General features: G+C 36.7%; 1 protein-coding gene across 25 annotated transcripts in view; it reads left to right on the forward strand.

Moving 5' to 3' along the window:
- EPB41L3 (erythrocyte membrane protein band 4.1 like 3) overlaps positions 1-12,940 on the forward strand; it is a 208,975-nt gene that overhangs the window by 126,612 nt on the left and 69,423 nt on the right. For all 25 annotated transcript variants that reach the window (XM_016120918.2, XM_016120919.2, XM_036229872.1 and 22 more), the window contains one exon: positions 1,387-1,584. In XM_016120918.2, coding sequence (XP_015976404.2) covers positions 1,531-1,584 — 54 coding nt within the window. In that variant the 5' untranslated portion in view covers positions 1,387-1,530. The remainder of the gene's footprint in view (positions 1-1,386; positions 1,585-12,940) is intronic.

A 12,940-nucleotide genomic window follows, 5' to 3' on the forward strand; every position in this document is an offset into this window, starting at 1 on the left:
TTTAATTCTTTGCTCTGGAAAGACTAACAGTCAAAAAACAAGTTGGACCAATTCAGACAGGTTTTATTTGTTTTAGCTGAGGCTTGCCCTTCTCAACTACTTTGGCCTTTGAAGTTGATTATTCAATTTTTTTTCTTGGTTTCTTTGCTCAGTAAACTGGTGTCTTTTAATTCTTAAGAACTTCTCAAGACTGCCTTGAATTCCTGGGCAATGTAGTAGAGGAAAGTACTGCATTTGTCACCTTCTAGATGAAAAACAAGATAGACAATGCCATTTGAAACACAAATCTAGACCTAAAATCCAAAATAAAAATACTGAAAAATATCTCTGTGTGTTGTAAAATTATAGAGGTTAATAAATTTAAAAAAGTTGAAATGATAAGCTGTCAGTACTATGTTTATTCTCAAGCCCGTGTACTTTTAACTACTAAGACAATAGTATTTTCATGAGAGAGGAAATTTCATAATTATTCAAGGGACTAAACTGAACTTAGGATCATATTTTTCTTGAGACTGTTAATGGAGGAATAGAATGATAGTCTGGCCTATGAGCTGAATTTGTACTGATACCTTTGGTGGTCATTTAATAGATAGAAGAGGGGTGTAAAGATTCGACAGCAGTGCACAGGGAGATTTCCAAGGAGATTGATTCAGGGAGAATTTTACTGTTGCATAGGACATCTTCTACAGTTTTGAGTTTAGTGTGGACTAGACTGTTGTGATTTGAAAGCAGATTAAAGCTTTTGGACAGATTTGATTTGTTCTTATACCAGCTCATTACAATGAGGGGAAGCAGACTTAGGGGATTACTTTGTGATGAATTTCAGTGCTTTTGGTTTCATTGAATTGATTTAGAGCTAAAGCAAATATTTTAACAGTTATAAAATTATTGGGATTAATACTTGGAGTTCTCTAGGTCTTAAAATTTATAAGATACCTTTTATGTGTATGAGGTGGATATAGGTCATGGAATATACAAGGATCCAGTGAATGAAGAAAATGGAGTACATTAGATAAAATTTAGATGATTTATTTTAAAGATCTATACTAGCCAATGACTTTTAAAAAGTCAAGAGCCCATTTGTTTCCTTTTTTGCTCAGTGAAGTCTTGATGGCATTTGTTAACTCAGTGCTTCAAAAGTAAATCCTGAGTCAAACTGAAATAAGGCCCTATTGGTGCATCTAAACAGCAGAAGTTATTTAGGCAAAACCGTTAGAATTATAAATACCCATATATGTGTATCCTTTTCTAATTTCCTAATTCACATGTCTCTCACCCTTTAGGAAATAGGAATGCCTGTTGCTAAAGTGCTCTGGTATTGCCTGAGCAATGCACTGTTTATTTTCTGTCTTGCAATGAAAACTATTCATTGTTTGTTCCTCACAGGTCACTGACAAAGAACGAGAATTTGCTGCTGGAGCTGCAAAACAGCTCGAATATCAGCAATTTGAAGACGATAAACTTTCTCAGAAATCATCTAGCAGTAAACTCTCTCGATCTCCATTAAAGATTGTCAAAAAGCCTAAAAGCATGCAGTGCAAAGTGATACTTCTGGATGGATCAGAATATACCTGTGATGTAGAGGTAAGTGTATATTTTAAAACCTTTTGTCCTTCATACTGAGCGCTGGGGAATGTTGGCATAAAACATATAAGATACTTATTTTTTCAGAATTCTGGAAAATCACTCAGATCCAGTTTCTAAATACAAAATTATTTCCAAAGTCTCTAACAGAGAATACAATTGGTAAATATATATTATCCCCCCCTCCAATTTTACTATCAAAAGAAAAATATTATCTTTAAAAAAATCTCTAATACTTCTACTTTAGGAAAAAAACTGGAAGCCTTAAAAATTAAATTTTCTTTAATATCATGGCTATGAGCTAATATTTAAATGAATTTGACCTTTTCTATTTGAATAAATTATGGCCAAGTCATTTGTTTATGGATAGAAGCTTGGAAATTTTTGTACATAGGAGCGGTGGGACAATTTGAACTGTGAATGTCCTTCTCATGCTTAGACAATGAGTAATTTGTAAAATGCACATGGCGGTAAGCATTGCAACTGAATGTTGTTTTTGGTTAAAAAAACTAAAATCTTTTCAGAGAAAGGACAGTTGCATGACTTTTGCCCAAGGTGGTTAGCAAGCCCAAGCTAACCAGTGAGAACGAGACAACTGTGCCTAGCCATTGAGATGGGTGACTGTTGAGTGCTCTGAGTATCATGGAGAATACATGTGGGGAATGAACTAAAGCCATGGGAGCAGGTCTCCTTGTGCCCCACCATGGAATCGTCTCTCCACAGCTGGGAAGAGCAGCTTGCTCTTGTTAGCAAGATGATTCAATTTCAGATTTGACTTTCATTCAAAGAGCTCAGTCCTCCTACCTCCAGCCCCTGTCTTTTGTCAGAGGGACATCACACATCCCTCTACACCAGCCCCTCCACCACATGCTTACACAATTTATCTCTCCCACTGTGTGTGTTGACAGTCGCTCTCAGGCACGGGCAGTGTATGCCTGTGTCATTCCACATCTCTGTTCTTCTTTCCTCATGACACAGCCAGCATGAAGCTCACCTGATTTCCCGCGTCCCACATTCATTCATCTCCATTTTCTCTGTCTAGAACCCCCATATCATTCCTATTATATTTTGCATAATGCACTCAGGCACTCACTCAATGCTTTTCTTGTAAAAGAAGATTCAAATCCATTTCATGTTGATGTCAGCGAGGGTGGGGATAGGGTTAGGTTACTAAATTATTACGGATTGCAGGAACATAAAAAAAAAATTTTAAATCATTAGATAAAATGTTATTTAGTCTATCATATATATCCATAGAATTTTCATCATCATGTAACTTTTTGCAAATATTGATGTGTTGCTGCAGGGGGTGAACTGTATGTTCCAGGGACCCTACCTAACTGCACAGATCCATTTCTTGCATTTTCCTGGCTTTGATTTTGGTGAATTTCTTAGCCCAAAGTCTTCAGTTATTTATTGGGATATTTATTCTGGAAATCAGGAGATGCAATAACATACTTCTACCTATGTTTCATTATGAAGCTTAAAGGACTTTATAACCTTAGGAGAGATTGTATATTTTTCCAGTGTGGATCCATTTTCATGAGAAATTGATCTAAGTCAAGAGAAGCTATTCCCACTAGACTGAGGTGCAAAAACAGAATGGTCCACTTGTATCCCATGATTCCAAGTTACTTCCTTAAACTTTCTGAACCTCAGTTTCCTCATCAGAACAACAAGAGTGAAAATACTTGTCTCAAAAAGGCATAATTGAGAACATTAAAGTTGATAATTTATTTGAACACTATCTGGGATGTCGCATATTCTTGATAAATGGTAGCTATTGAATAACAACAGTGAATTCTACTTAAGCTTATTTGGCAGAGAGTTATAGGATGGTGAGTGATCTGAGAAACCTTCCCATGAGGAGTGATTAGAGATAGAGCAGGTACTGAATATGGAAAAAACAAAATTTGGAGAGGACAGGATAGATAGCTAATTTCAGTTACTTGGAAAGGTGGTCATGGAATGTCTATCAGCATTTTTTTTTTTAATATATAGGAAGTAAAACTAAAATGGAAGTTACAGGAAGTCATATTTTAAATAAACAGAAAAGGAATGTTTGAAATGATTGCTGTCAACCTCGTAATATTATGTGCCCTGCCATTAGGATTCCAACAGAAAGCATAGGTACATTTATGGAAACCAATAGTTCCTCAGACCAGACTACTTCTAATGCCCCTTCCTACTCTAAGATTCATGGAGAAAAGAGGTAGACACACACACAAATCTGAATTAAAGAAGCAGAATTGCTTCCCCAATCCCTGCAGGGGATTGCTTCCCCAACACATGCAGTTGGTGTTGAATTAAGAACAGAATGCAGGAGATATACCAGGTGTAACTTTTGTTGCATTTAATAAGGCATCAAAAAAGACATTTTACTTTAATGAAATCTTTTGCCTGGGTGTTTCCCCATCGATTGTTTAATGCCTTTATCGCTTCACCATCAAAATCAACAAAGCTCAACTTTACTACAACTTTATCATTGGAATTTATAGTCACCTGTAAAGGAACCCCCTGTACACACACACACACACACACACACACACACACACACACACACACACACACACACACACGTTGGAATAGCATAGCCCAGTTCTCTTTTCTTTTGAAACCACAAGGTAGCATTTACTCTCACCTAGCAGTGCTGCGGCGGGAAAAGCCAGAGACCTGGAAAAGCAGGATGCAAGGAGGATGGCTCTCTGAGAGCAATGAATGAACTCTTATTAATTCTTCAATTTCTGCCCCCCAATATTTTGATAAGAACCTCTTCGAATTTGCTAGCTTTATTAAATTTCCTTCTAGCAGAAGGCTGAAATCTTTGCAGTATTCAGTATTTTAACATTTCAGAGACTTGTTCCTCGATAATTTTTTCAAATCCTTAGTCTTGATTATCTAAAATGTAAAAAGATCTTATGAGTAAAATATAAGAAAAGATCTTATAATCAAAAAAAAGTAATTTGATATATACGTTTGGGAAATGTTTGCATACTACCAACAAAATCACTAATACTGTCATTCTGTTAATGAGCCCAAGCAGCTTCCTATAACCAGTTTGTTAATGTCTTGGCTGTTATTTCTTGACTACATGTTTTAAAAGAGAAAATAAACAAAAATACTCTAGTCATGCACAACAGAGGAAATAGTGCTCCTCACATTTATTTTAGTACCGTTTCTTCCGTGTTTGGCAGACTCACTTGAGTCTGACTGATTAGCACACAAGATATTTCCTAATGACTATCCAATTAGAAATGTTTTCTCTTATTTGGGCAGCATTCTGATCTTAGTCTCATTTGATTTTAGGCAAATAAGTAAAACATGATCTGAAATTTGAGTTCATATTTCATAACATGGGTTAGCTGCTGCATATAGATAATTTCTAAGCCATTTTATGGTGTAGTTTGGTTTCTCCTTTACAAGAAATCCAATTGGTAGACACTCTAGAGCATGACTGGAAAAGTGACAGAGGGTACACCTTGCAGGTGTTCCTCACAAGGGCCCTGCTATGTGCCTCCATGGATGTGGGACCTCAGTTTACTCTCCTTAGCCCCTTCATACTACTGCTTATTCAATACTGAAGGAGACTTAGTGTTTATGAAACCCAGGTAAATTCACATGGGGTAGCACTGCAAGGAAAGATGCCAGTGAATCAACCACACTAGAGAGAGCTTTGTACCCAGATTAGGGCAAATCAGAGAGCTACTGAAGTGCAGCAGTAAAATCATAAAAGCCTGCTCTCTAGGTTCAGTCCTGTCTGAAGGCTGGCTGGCTGGCTGGCTGAATGGGCTCCATCACTGAATACCTGTCAGGGTCCTCCAGGGTGGCCTGGAACCCAGAGCAAGCTCAGAAACGGTGTTTGCTCCAACAAGCATGGACACCCTCCAGAAATGCTTCTGTGGAACCAAGGAGGGTAAAGAAATTTATGGCACTATATCCTAAATCTGCTTTTTTCATCTTCTAACTACTGGTCAGGAAGGGACAGTTAAAAAATTTTCAAAATGCTCTGTCTTGCCAGTGATTCAATTAAATATCCAAATCTGTTGTACTCTTTTATTTACTCTACTTACTGGGATTTGGTTGGAAAAACAAATTCAATATTGGAATTTTCCAACTTCTATAGGCTATGTGATTAAAATGCATTGCAGTTCCTTTGGAAGTTCTTGATTAGACAGCAAAGAGAATTGCCATAGTCTGGAAAACTGATTAGAGCTCCCTTGTCTTTCATGGATTACAAGAAATATTAATTCATTATAAAAAAAGGATTTTTTTCCAAACCAGTACAAGTATAGTTCATTCAAAAACTATAAGTATCAGAGTTTTTGATTCTATGTGATTTCACCTCTCTGTGTAAATTTTGATTTAACCTCTCTGTGGGTCTCTGCTCTACTGAGTGTCTCACCGTATTGTACCATCTGTCATGCGCTGTAACCGAGTGGCCCAGTCTGGCGGCGGCAGCTTTCCTGCTCAATGCCCCTGGGACTCCCAAGGGTGGAAGAATTCTAATTAACTCGGTTTCCTTGTGTGCTGACTCTTTAGTGCAACCATAGGAACAGTTACGTACAAGGACCGTTAACACACCCCTTCTCATTTACCTGACATAGTTAGCATTAACTCTTCCCAAGATATTGTAATTTGCCCTCATTAAGGCAAATTTACTGAAATTATTTTCCTGCATTTTATTTTTTTAAGTAATAAGCTCTAATTGTCCATCATGAATGTGAACGTGGTCTATTAAATCCTCTAAATAGTATTAATGTAAAAAATATGAGCATATATATGTCAAAAAATGCAACCAGTAAAACCCTCTGGTGTGTCTGTCACCACACTGTGAGTTGTCTTTTGGAAGCTGAGTGAATTTTGGAACTTGAGCACCTGTGCATATTGGGTGACTGACACTATATCAAAGATAAAAACCACGAAAGAATTCTTTTTGCTTTTGTCCCCAATTGTTTCATGGTATTAAAGCCTGACAGGGGATTCATTTTCTAAATATTCATATTCTAACATCATGATGCTGAAAAAATACTACGTTTGCTTTTTCACTTACTATTCTCCCAACTCTTCATGTCCCCATAGTTTTTTCTGACTGCTTTGTGTTGCTGATTTGGTGACGCAAACCTCCCTGCCCTGTATTCAGACAGAGGGGATTCACAAACAAAGCACTTTCCAGTATATGCATTTCGTCTTACTGGTTCCGGAGCACAGTGTCTTATTTATCTTCACTTCGTACAACGCAGCAGTTGATTTTCCCATAGTAGATATTCAATATCTATTTGTTTAGGTAACGGAGGAAGTAATCATCCAATTTTAAAAACAGTCTTTCTAGTTCTTACCATCCTGTGATTAAAATTTCAGGTTATATATCTAGTTTACCTACTTGAAATTTGCCTCCTTCAGAAACTTCCTCATTGTCTCTGAAAGTTCTCATGTGTGTTCTGAAAGAAATCTTTTCAATTTTTTTACTTCGTGGGCCTCATTGCCATAGACCCTTATGAGATGGTGCATTGACCACTGATCCTCTCCCAGGTCTCACGGGGAGGGTCCTGCACTTTCTCTCTCGGCTCCTTCTCCAGAAGTAATTTTCCTCAGCACACCTGGGTTTAGGTTTAATGTGAGATTTGGTGAAAGGCTATGTTAACAAAGAATACCTCTTCCTTTAAGTGCCGTTCTTAGGAGTGACAGGCCCAAACCCTGCTCCCGAGTCCTTAATCAGTGGCACCCTGCCTGGTGCCTCTTCTGCCTCCACGTGCCCAGTGCCAGCTCACACCCACTTTAAACTCAGCCATAGCCTCAAAAGCAGAGGAACTTCTTGGCAACTTTAGCCTGAGGCATTCCTCATTCCTTCCTCAGGGAGTATTTGCCAGCCTGGTACACCTCAGCCAGACGCTAGTGCGGAGACCACAGCCTTCCATTCACACAGGTTTAGCTGGCCCCATGATCCCAGTACAAGAGTGTTTGCTACCAATGACATTCTCCAGATTCTTTCCTAGAAATGGAACTATACTTACAGCTTCAAAAAATTGCATGAGGCGTAGTCTGTACCAGGCATCTTATTAAAACTTTGTATTTTCTAGAATACATTGACCATTTGCACATAGTTGGCACTAAAATATTTTTTGACTGGGGAGTGAATCATTTAAGTTTAATTTCTATTTCTCTTAATGCATATTCTTTTTTCTTTTACAGTAATTTTGATTCATAGACCTGTCATTAACACTTTGTGTAAAGTCAAGGAGTGTTACTAACTTTGCAGGGCATTTAATATAAAGTATTTCTTGATGGCCCATTATGTTCCAGGCACTGAAAATCAAATGAGTCAAAGACTTCAAGCTTAAACATGGGTTGGGTTCATCTTAGCCATAGAGTCACACAACCTTAGATCTAGACGGGACATTGGAAATAACTGTCACCTACCTCATTTTACTGATGAGGAAACAGGCCTAGAGCAGTGAATTGTGTGCCTGAGGACACACAGCAGAGAAGGGCCAGAACCCAGATCTCCTCCCTTCTTCTCCAGAGGTCTCTTTATAGTGGCATCAAGGCATCCAAAGTGTGTACCAGCAGAAAGAACAAACTGAAATACAGTATTTACCTCCAGCATGGACTTGTGAAATAGAAAGAAAAGAGAAAAAGGAGAAAGATCTGATTTTTAGATTATTTAATATTAGTTAAATTCTCAAATATCTATCTTATTTGTAATTCTCTAACCTTTTGATATCAAAATTGACCAATTTGTCTAAATTTTTAGGTAGTGCTGTATGTCATTTTTGGATAAGCATCGCTTATCAGTGTTTTGGCTAAATGTAGCATTTTGGGGTAAGTAGAAGGAGACCACCAGTATCTGTCTCTTCTCACTTTCTCATCTCCTTTTCTATCCCCCACCCCTGCCACTCCTCCATCCTTCTCGTGGCTGTAAGATTTTGAAATCTTGAAGCACATCTACAGTAGACACTGTCAAGACTTCTTAAATGATCACTAATTCTTTGGTTTGGGTCATACTATCAGGAAATAAGGTACTATGTGAAGAGTAGAACTTGGAAACAATACTTTTTTATTTTGAGCAGGAAGAAGGAGATATCTGGAGAGATAATACAAAAGCTCTTCCAAGTGGCATATGGAACAGTGTTCAAGGCTTGACTCTGCTCTTTGTCTTAATACCGAATGATTTTAAGCAAGTTCTACAGTTATCACATAGTCCAGCTCAAAGCAGAAAGGCTAATATAAAATGAAGACGCTAGCCATCCCTTCCAGAGAGAAACAGTTTTCACTGTACAGTGATTTTTTTGCCAATTGTTGTGATCAATTGCCAGTTCATTTCATAATTATAGCATTTCTCCCACGAAAGACAGGTTATAATTTTCAAGATTATAGCTCATCTCCCCATAGTTAGCATTTAAATTGATGCCTTTATTTTCATGGAAGTACTCTTGGCCCTTCAGGAAGTTTAGGAAGCAGTCTACTGGTATCAGCCACAATATTAAAAATCTTTTCATAGATGGGTAAGAACCTGGGAAGATTTCTACATGGTAGTCTCTTGAATTTCATATCACTTTTTCTTGTTACCTTTAGTTTCAGAGGCAGAATATTTTTTGACCTTATCTCCAAATTCTGAGACTAGTGTACAGCACCTGTGACCTCTTTTTGACTAGAGTTGAAGTCTGGTGGAATCACATGTTCTTAGAATTGGAGAACATGAACTCTAGTTCAATACCCAAAATGTGTATGTGGTGCATGTGCGCATGCATGCACATTGCCAACAAAATATAGGGATGGATTCAGGGAAGAATGGATGGAGTACACTATGACATTGAAAACCCAATTGTAGGTACATAGTAAAATATCTATAAAGAACCAACTTTCATAGGACTGCTGGTATGCACACACCAGCTGATCCAGTCTAAAAAGGAAGCATAATAGACAGACAGTGATAAGTTTTAGGCTTTGGTTGGCACGTCTGTCTGCATTATGGCCCAGTGTCCAACTGGCATGTGAAAAGGGGTGAATATGGTGCTCTTGCTTTAAAAAAAAAAAGTTTCAATGTAGAAGGAGATATAAAATTGCATTTATGAATACCTTTTGTGGTTTTACCATTCTATGATCATGTTAATTATTACAGTGGAGGAAGAAGGGAAAATCTGCCATGGTGGTATTTCAGTCTAGTCTTGTTTGCTATTTGGATAGAGCAATTAAAATAATTCACTAGGAGATGAAAAATTAATGGTGAAATGCAGAGAGGGAAAAGCTCTGTTAAAATGTTGCATAGTGAAATCGAATTGTTTCCTTTCCTACTTTTTTTTTTTTGTTAGTAACATGTATTTCTTGGCTAATACTAAATGGCAATAAATTAATAAATTACCACAGCCAGTTTTGGCACTTATATCAAGATTAATAGTATAGTTAGCTTTCAACGTAAGCTTTATTTGAGGCTATCGATACGTGAAAAAGTTATTGCTAATCATTTTTGCCAAGGTTTTATATTTTTCTTATATTTACTCATTCTCTCAAGGTTTCTATATTAGACAGACATTTTCAGAGTGTCTAGTATACAAGTTGCTCCAAATAAAGAGACGGCCATTTAAAAATTCTAAATTAATTAAAGAGTTAGATTCAGCTTTGACAAATATCCACTTTTTTAAATAGCCGGGGACTTCTGCTAAGAAGCTCGCCCTGTGCATTCTCATGCTGCACTACTCACAATGTTAAGGATCCTTAAGGCACAATAATGGAAATGTAGAACTCTAAGTTTACATTGAATTCATTCACCCAGTAGCAGAACTAGCATTTAGTGTTTCAGTTGACAGGATCACTCACACCCAGGCTTTAAAAAATGTATTTATGAAACTCATAATGTATAGAAACCCTAACGATTGAATATCTAAATATCTATGGAAGTAGTATGAATCAAATCAGACTGAAGGACGGTTGTACAGGAGAATAATATTTCTCAGTTGTCTCAATAAAGAATTGAATTTTGAGCTTAAGTATATTAAACATTTAGAGGCAGTACATCATAGTAACACTAGCTGGGTGGCATCTTGGCTTTGCCATTTGTTTGTAAGTTATTCATCCCCTGACATCCTCAGTTTTCATTTCTGTAACCTGGAGCTCACTGGGTTGTTAAGAACAATACAGAATGAGTGGTAAGTGTTTACATGTGCCAGGGACACTGTTGGCTGACAGTGGCTAGCAAATCTGAAACATTCCCTAACTTTAGACGAACTTCCATCCCATAAAGAATATAAATATAAACTATTCTATAGAGTGGTGGTTTTTTAATATAAAAAATCATAGTCTTCATATTGCTTAGAGATTTGCTTTTATCCTTCAGTAGGTAAATGGATAAACTGTTAATCCAGACAATGGAATATTATTCAGCATTATAAAGAAATGACCTCTCAGTCCATGAAAAGACATGGAGGAACCTTAAATGTAGGTCACTGGTGAAAAAAGCCACTCTGAAGGGCTACCTACTGTATGATTCCAATTATATGACATTCTGGGAAAGGCAAAACTATAGATACAGTGAAAAGGTCAGTGGTTGCCAGGGGTCAGGGAGGAAGAGGGAGGGAGGGATGAATAGGTAGAGCACAAAGGATTTTTAGAACAGTGAAACTATTCTTTGCAATATTATAATGGTGGATATATATTATACATTTGTTCAATCCCATAGAATGTACAATACCAGGAGTGAATCCTAATGTAAAATATGCACTTTGGATGATTATGATGTGTCCATGTAGGGTTATTCATTGTAACAAAGGTACCACACTGTGGGGGGCCTGGGGATGTTGTGGGGGATCATGAGGGAGGCTGTGTGTGTGTGAGGGCTGGGGGCAAATGGGAAATTTCTGTACTTTTCCCTCAATTTTATTGTAAACCTAAAACTGCTCTAAATGTATTAAGTCTTACATAACAACAAAACCACAGGATCATAGACCCCACACTATTTAGAGATTTGCTCTTATCACCGAGCATTATATTAGATACTGGAAAGAATTTCTTAAATCTGAGGTAGTGAATTTTATCTTAATGCTTCATTTCTAGGTTCTTTTTTCTTTTCTTTTCTTTTTTTTTTACACTAGAAAGAATAGTATCAGTGTTTTCACATTAATTTTTTTTATTAATTTGGCAGTTTGAGAAATACTGAATAATTTCTTTAAATATAGACAGGAAATAATTGTGCCTGTGTTTAATTTAAGGTGTAAACCCCATTTACCTAGACATTGTTAGGATTGAGAAACTGCCCTGGAAAATAGAAAATTTGCTTTTTTTCTCACACTGCTTGGTTAAGGTTCTATCGCTTTTGTGTCAGAAATCAATAGCTATTTAACAAAATAGAATATGTTCTGAAAATAATTATACAAACTCCATTTCTGCCTTTCAGTGGTAGTCTATTATCCTGAACTGACTCACATTTTTTTTATGGCAAATAAGGAAGTGGTGTTCCTTGACTTCAATATTGAACTCCCTCAAGTCATGTAGGGAAGTCTATCATAGAAGGGGTCCGATGACATCACCCTGCTTTTCCTTCATCTTTAGTCCCTTTGGAAGTTGGCATAGAACATTCTTTCTAGTTCCACCTAACCTTGATTCACTATATTTTCTGATTTCTTACCTATTAACTCTGAAGAAGTTTACTATTCACTTTTATTTTAAATATCTTTAAAAATGCAGGTAATCCTATACTCTGAAATTTGTAAGTCATTGAAAAGAAATTGAAGAAGATACAAATAAATGGACGAATATACCATGCTCATGGATAGGAAGAATTATATCATTAAAATGTCCACAAAACAATCTATAGATTCAGTGCAATCCCTATAAAATACCAATGGCATTTTTCACAGAACGAGACCAAATAATCCAAAATTATATGGAACCATAGAAAATAGCCACAGCAATTTTGAGAAAGAAGAATGAAGTTGGAGGTCTCACACTGCTTGATTTCAAACTATACTGCAAGGCTATAGTAATCAAAACAGCATGGTACTGGCATAAAAACAGACACATAGGTCAATGGAACAGACTAGACGGCCCAGAAATAAATCCATGTCTATATGATCATTTAATCTATGACCATAGGAGGAAAGAATATCCAATTGGGTAAAGACAGTCTCGTCAATAAATAATGTTGGGAAAACTAGACAGATACACATAAAAAAAATAAAACTGTACCACCTTCTTATACCATATACAAGAATAAACTCAAAATAGATTAAAGACTTAAATGTAAGACCTGAAACCATAAAACTTCTAGAAAAACAAACATAGGCAGTAAACTCTCTGATATTTCTCTTAGTAATATTTTTTTCTCATATCTCCTCGGACAAGGGAAACAAAAGGCAAAATAAAC

The sequence above is a fragment of the Rousettus aegyptiacus genome, unplaced genomic scaffold, assembly GCF_014176215.1.
Source record: "Rousettus aegyptiacus isolate mRouAeg1 unplaced genomic scaffold, mRouAeg1.p scaffold_m13_p_12, whole genome shotgun sequence".
NCBI lineage: Eukaryota > Metazoa > Chordata > Mammalia > Chiroptera > Pteropodidae > Rousettus > Rousettus aegyptiacus.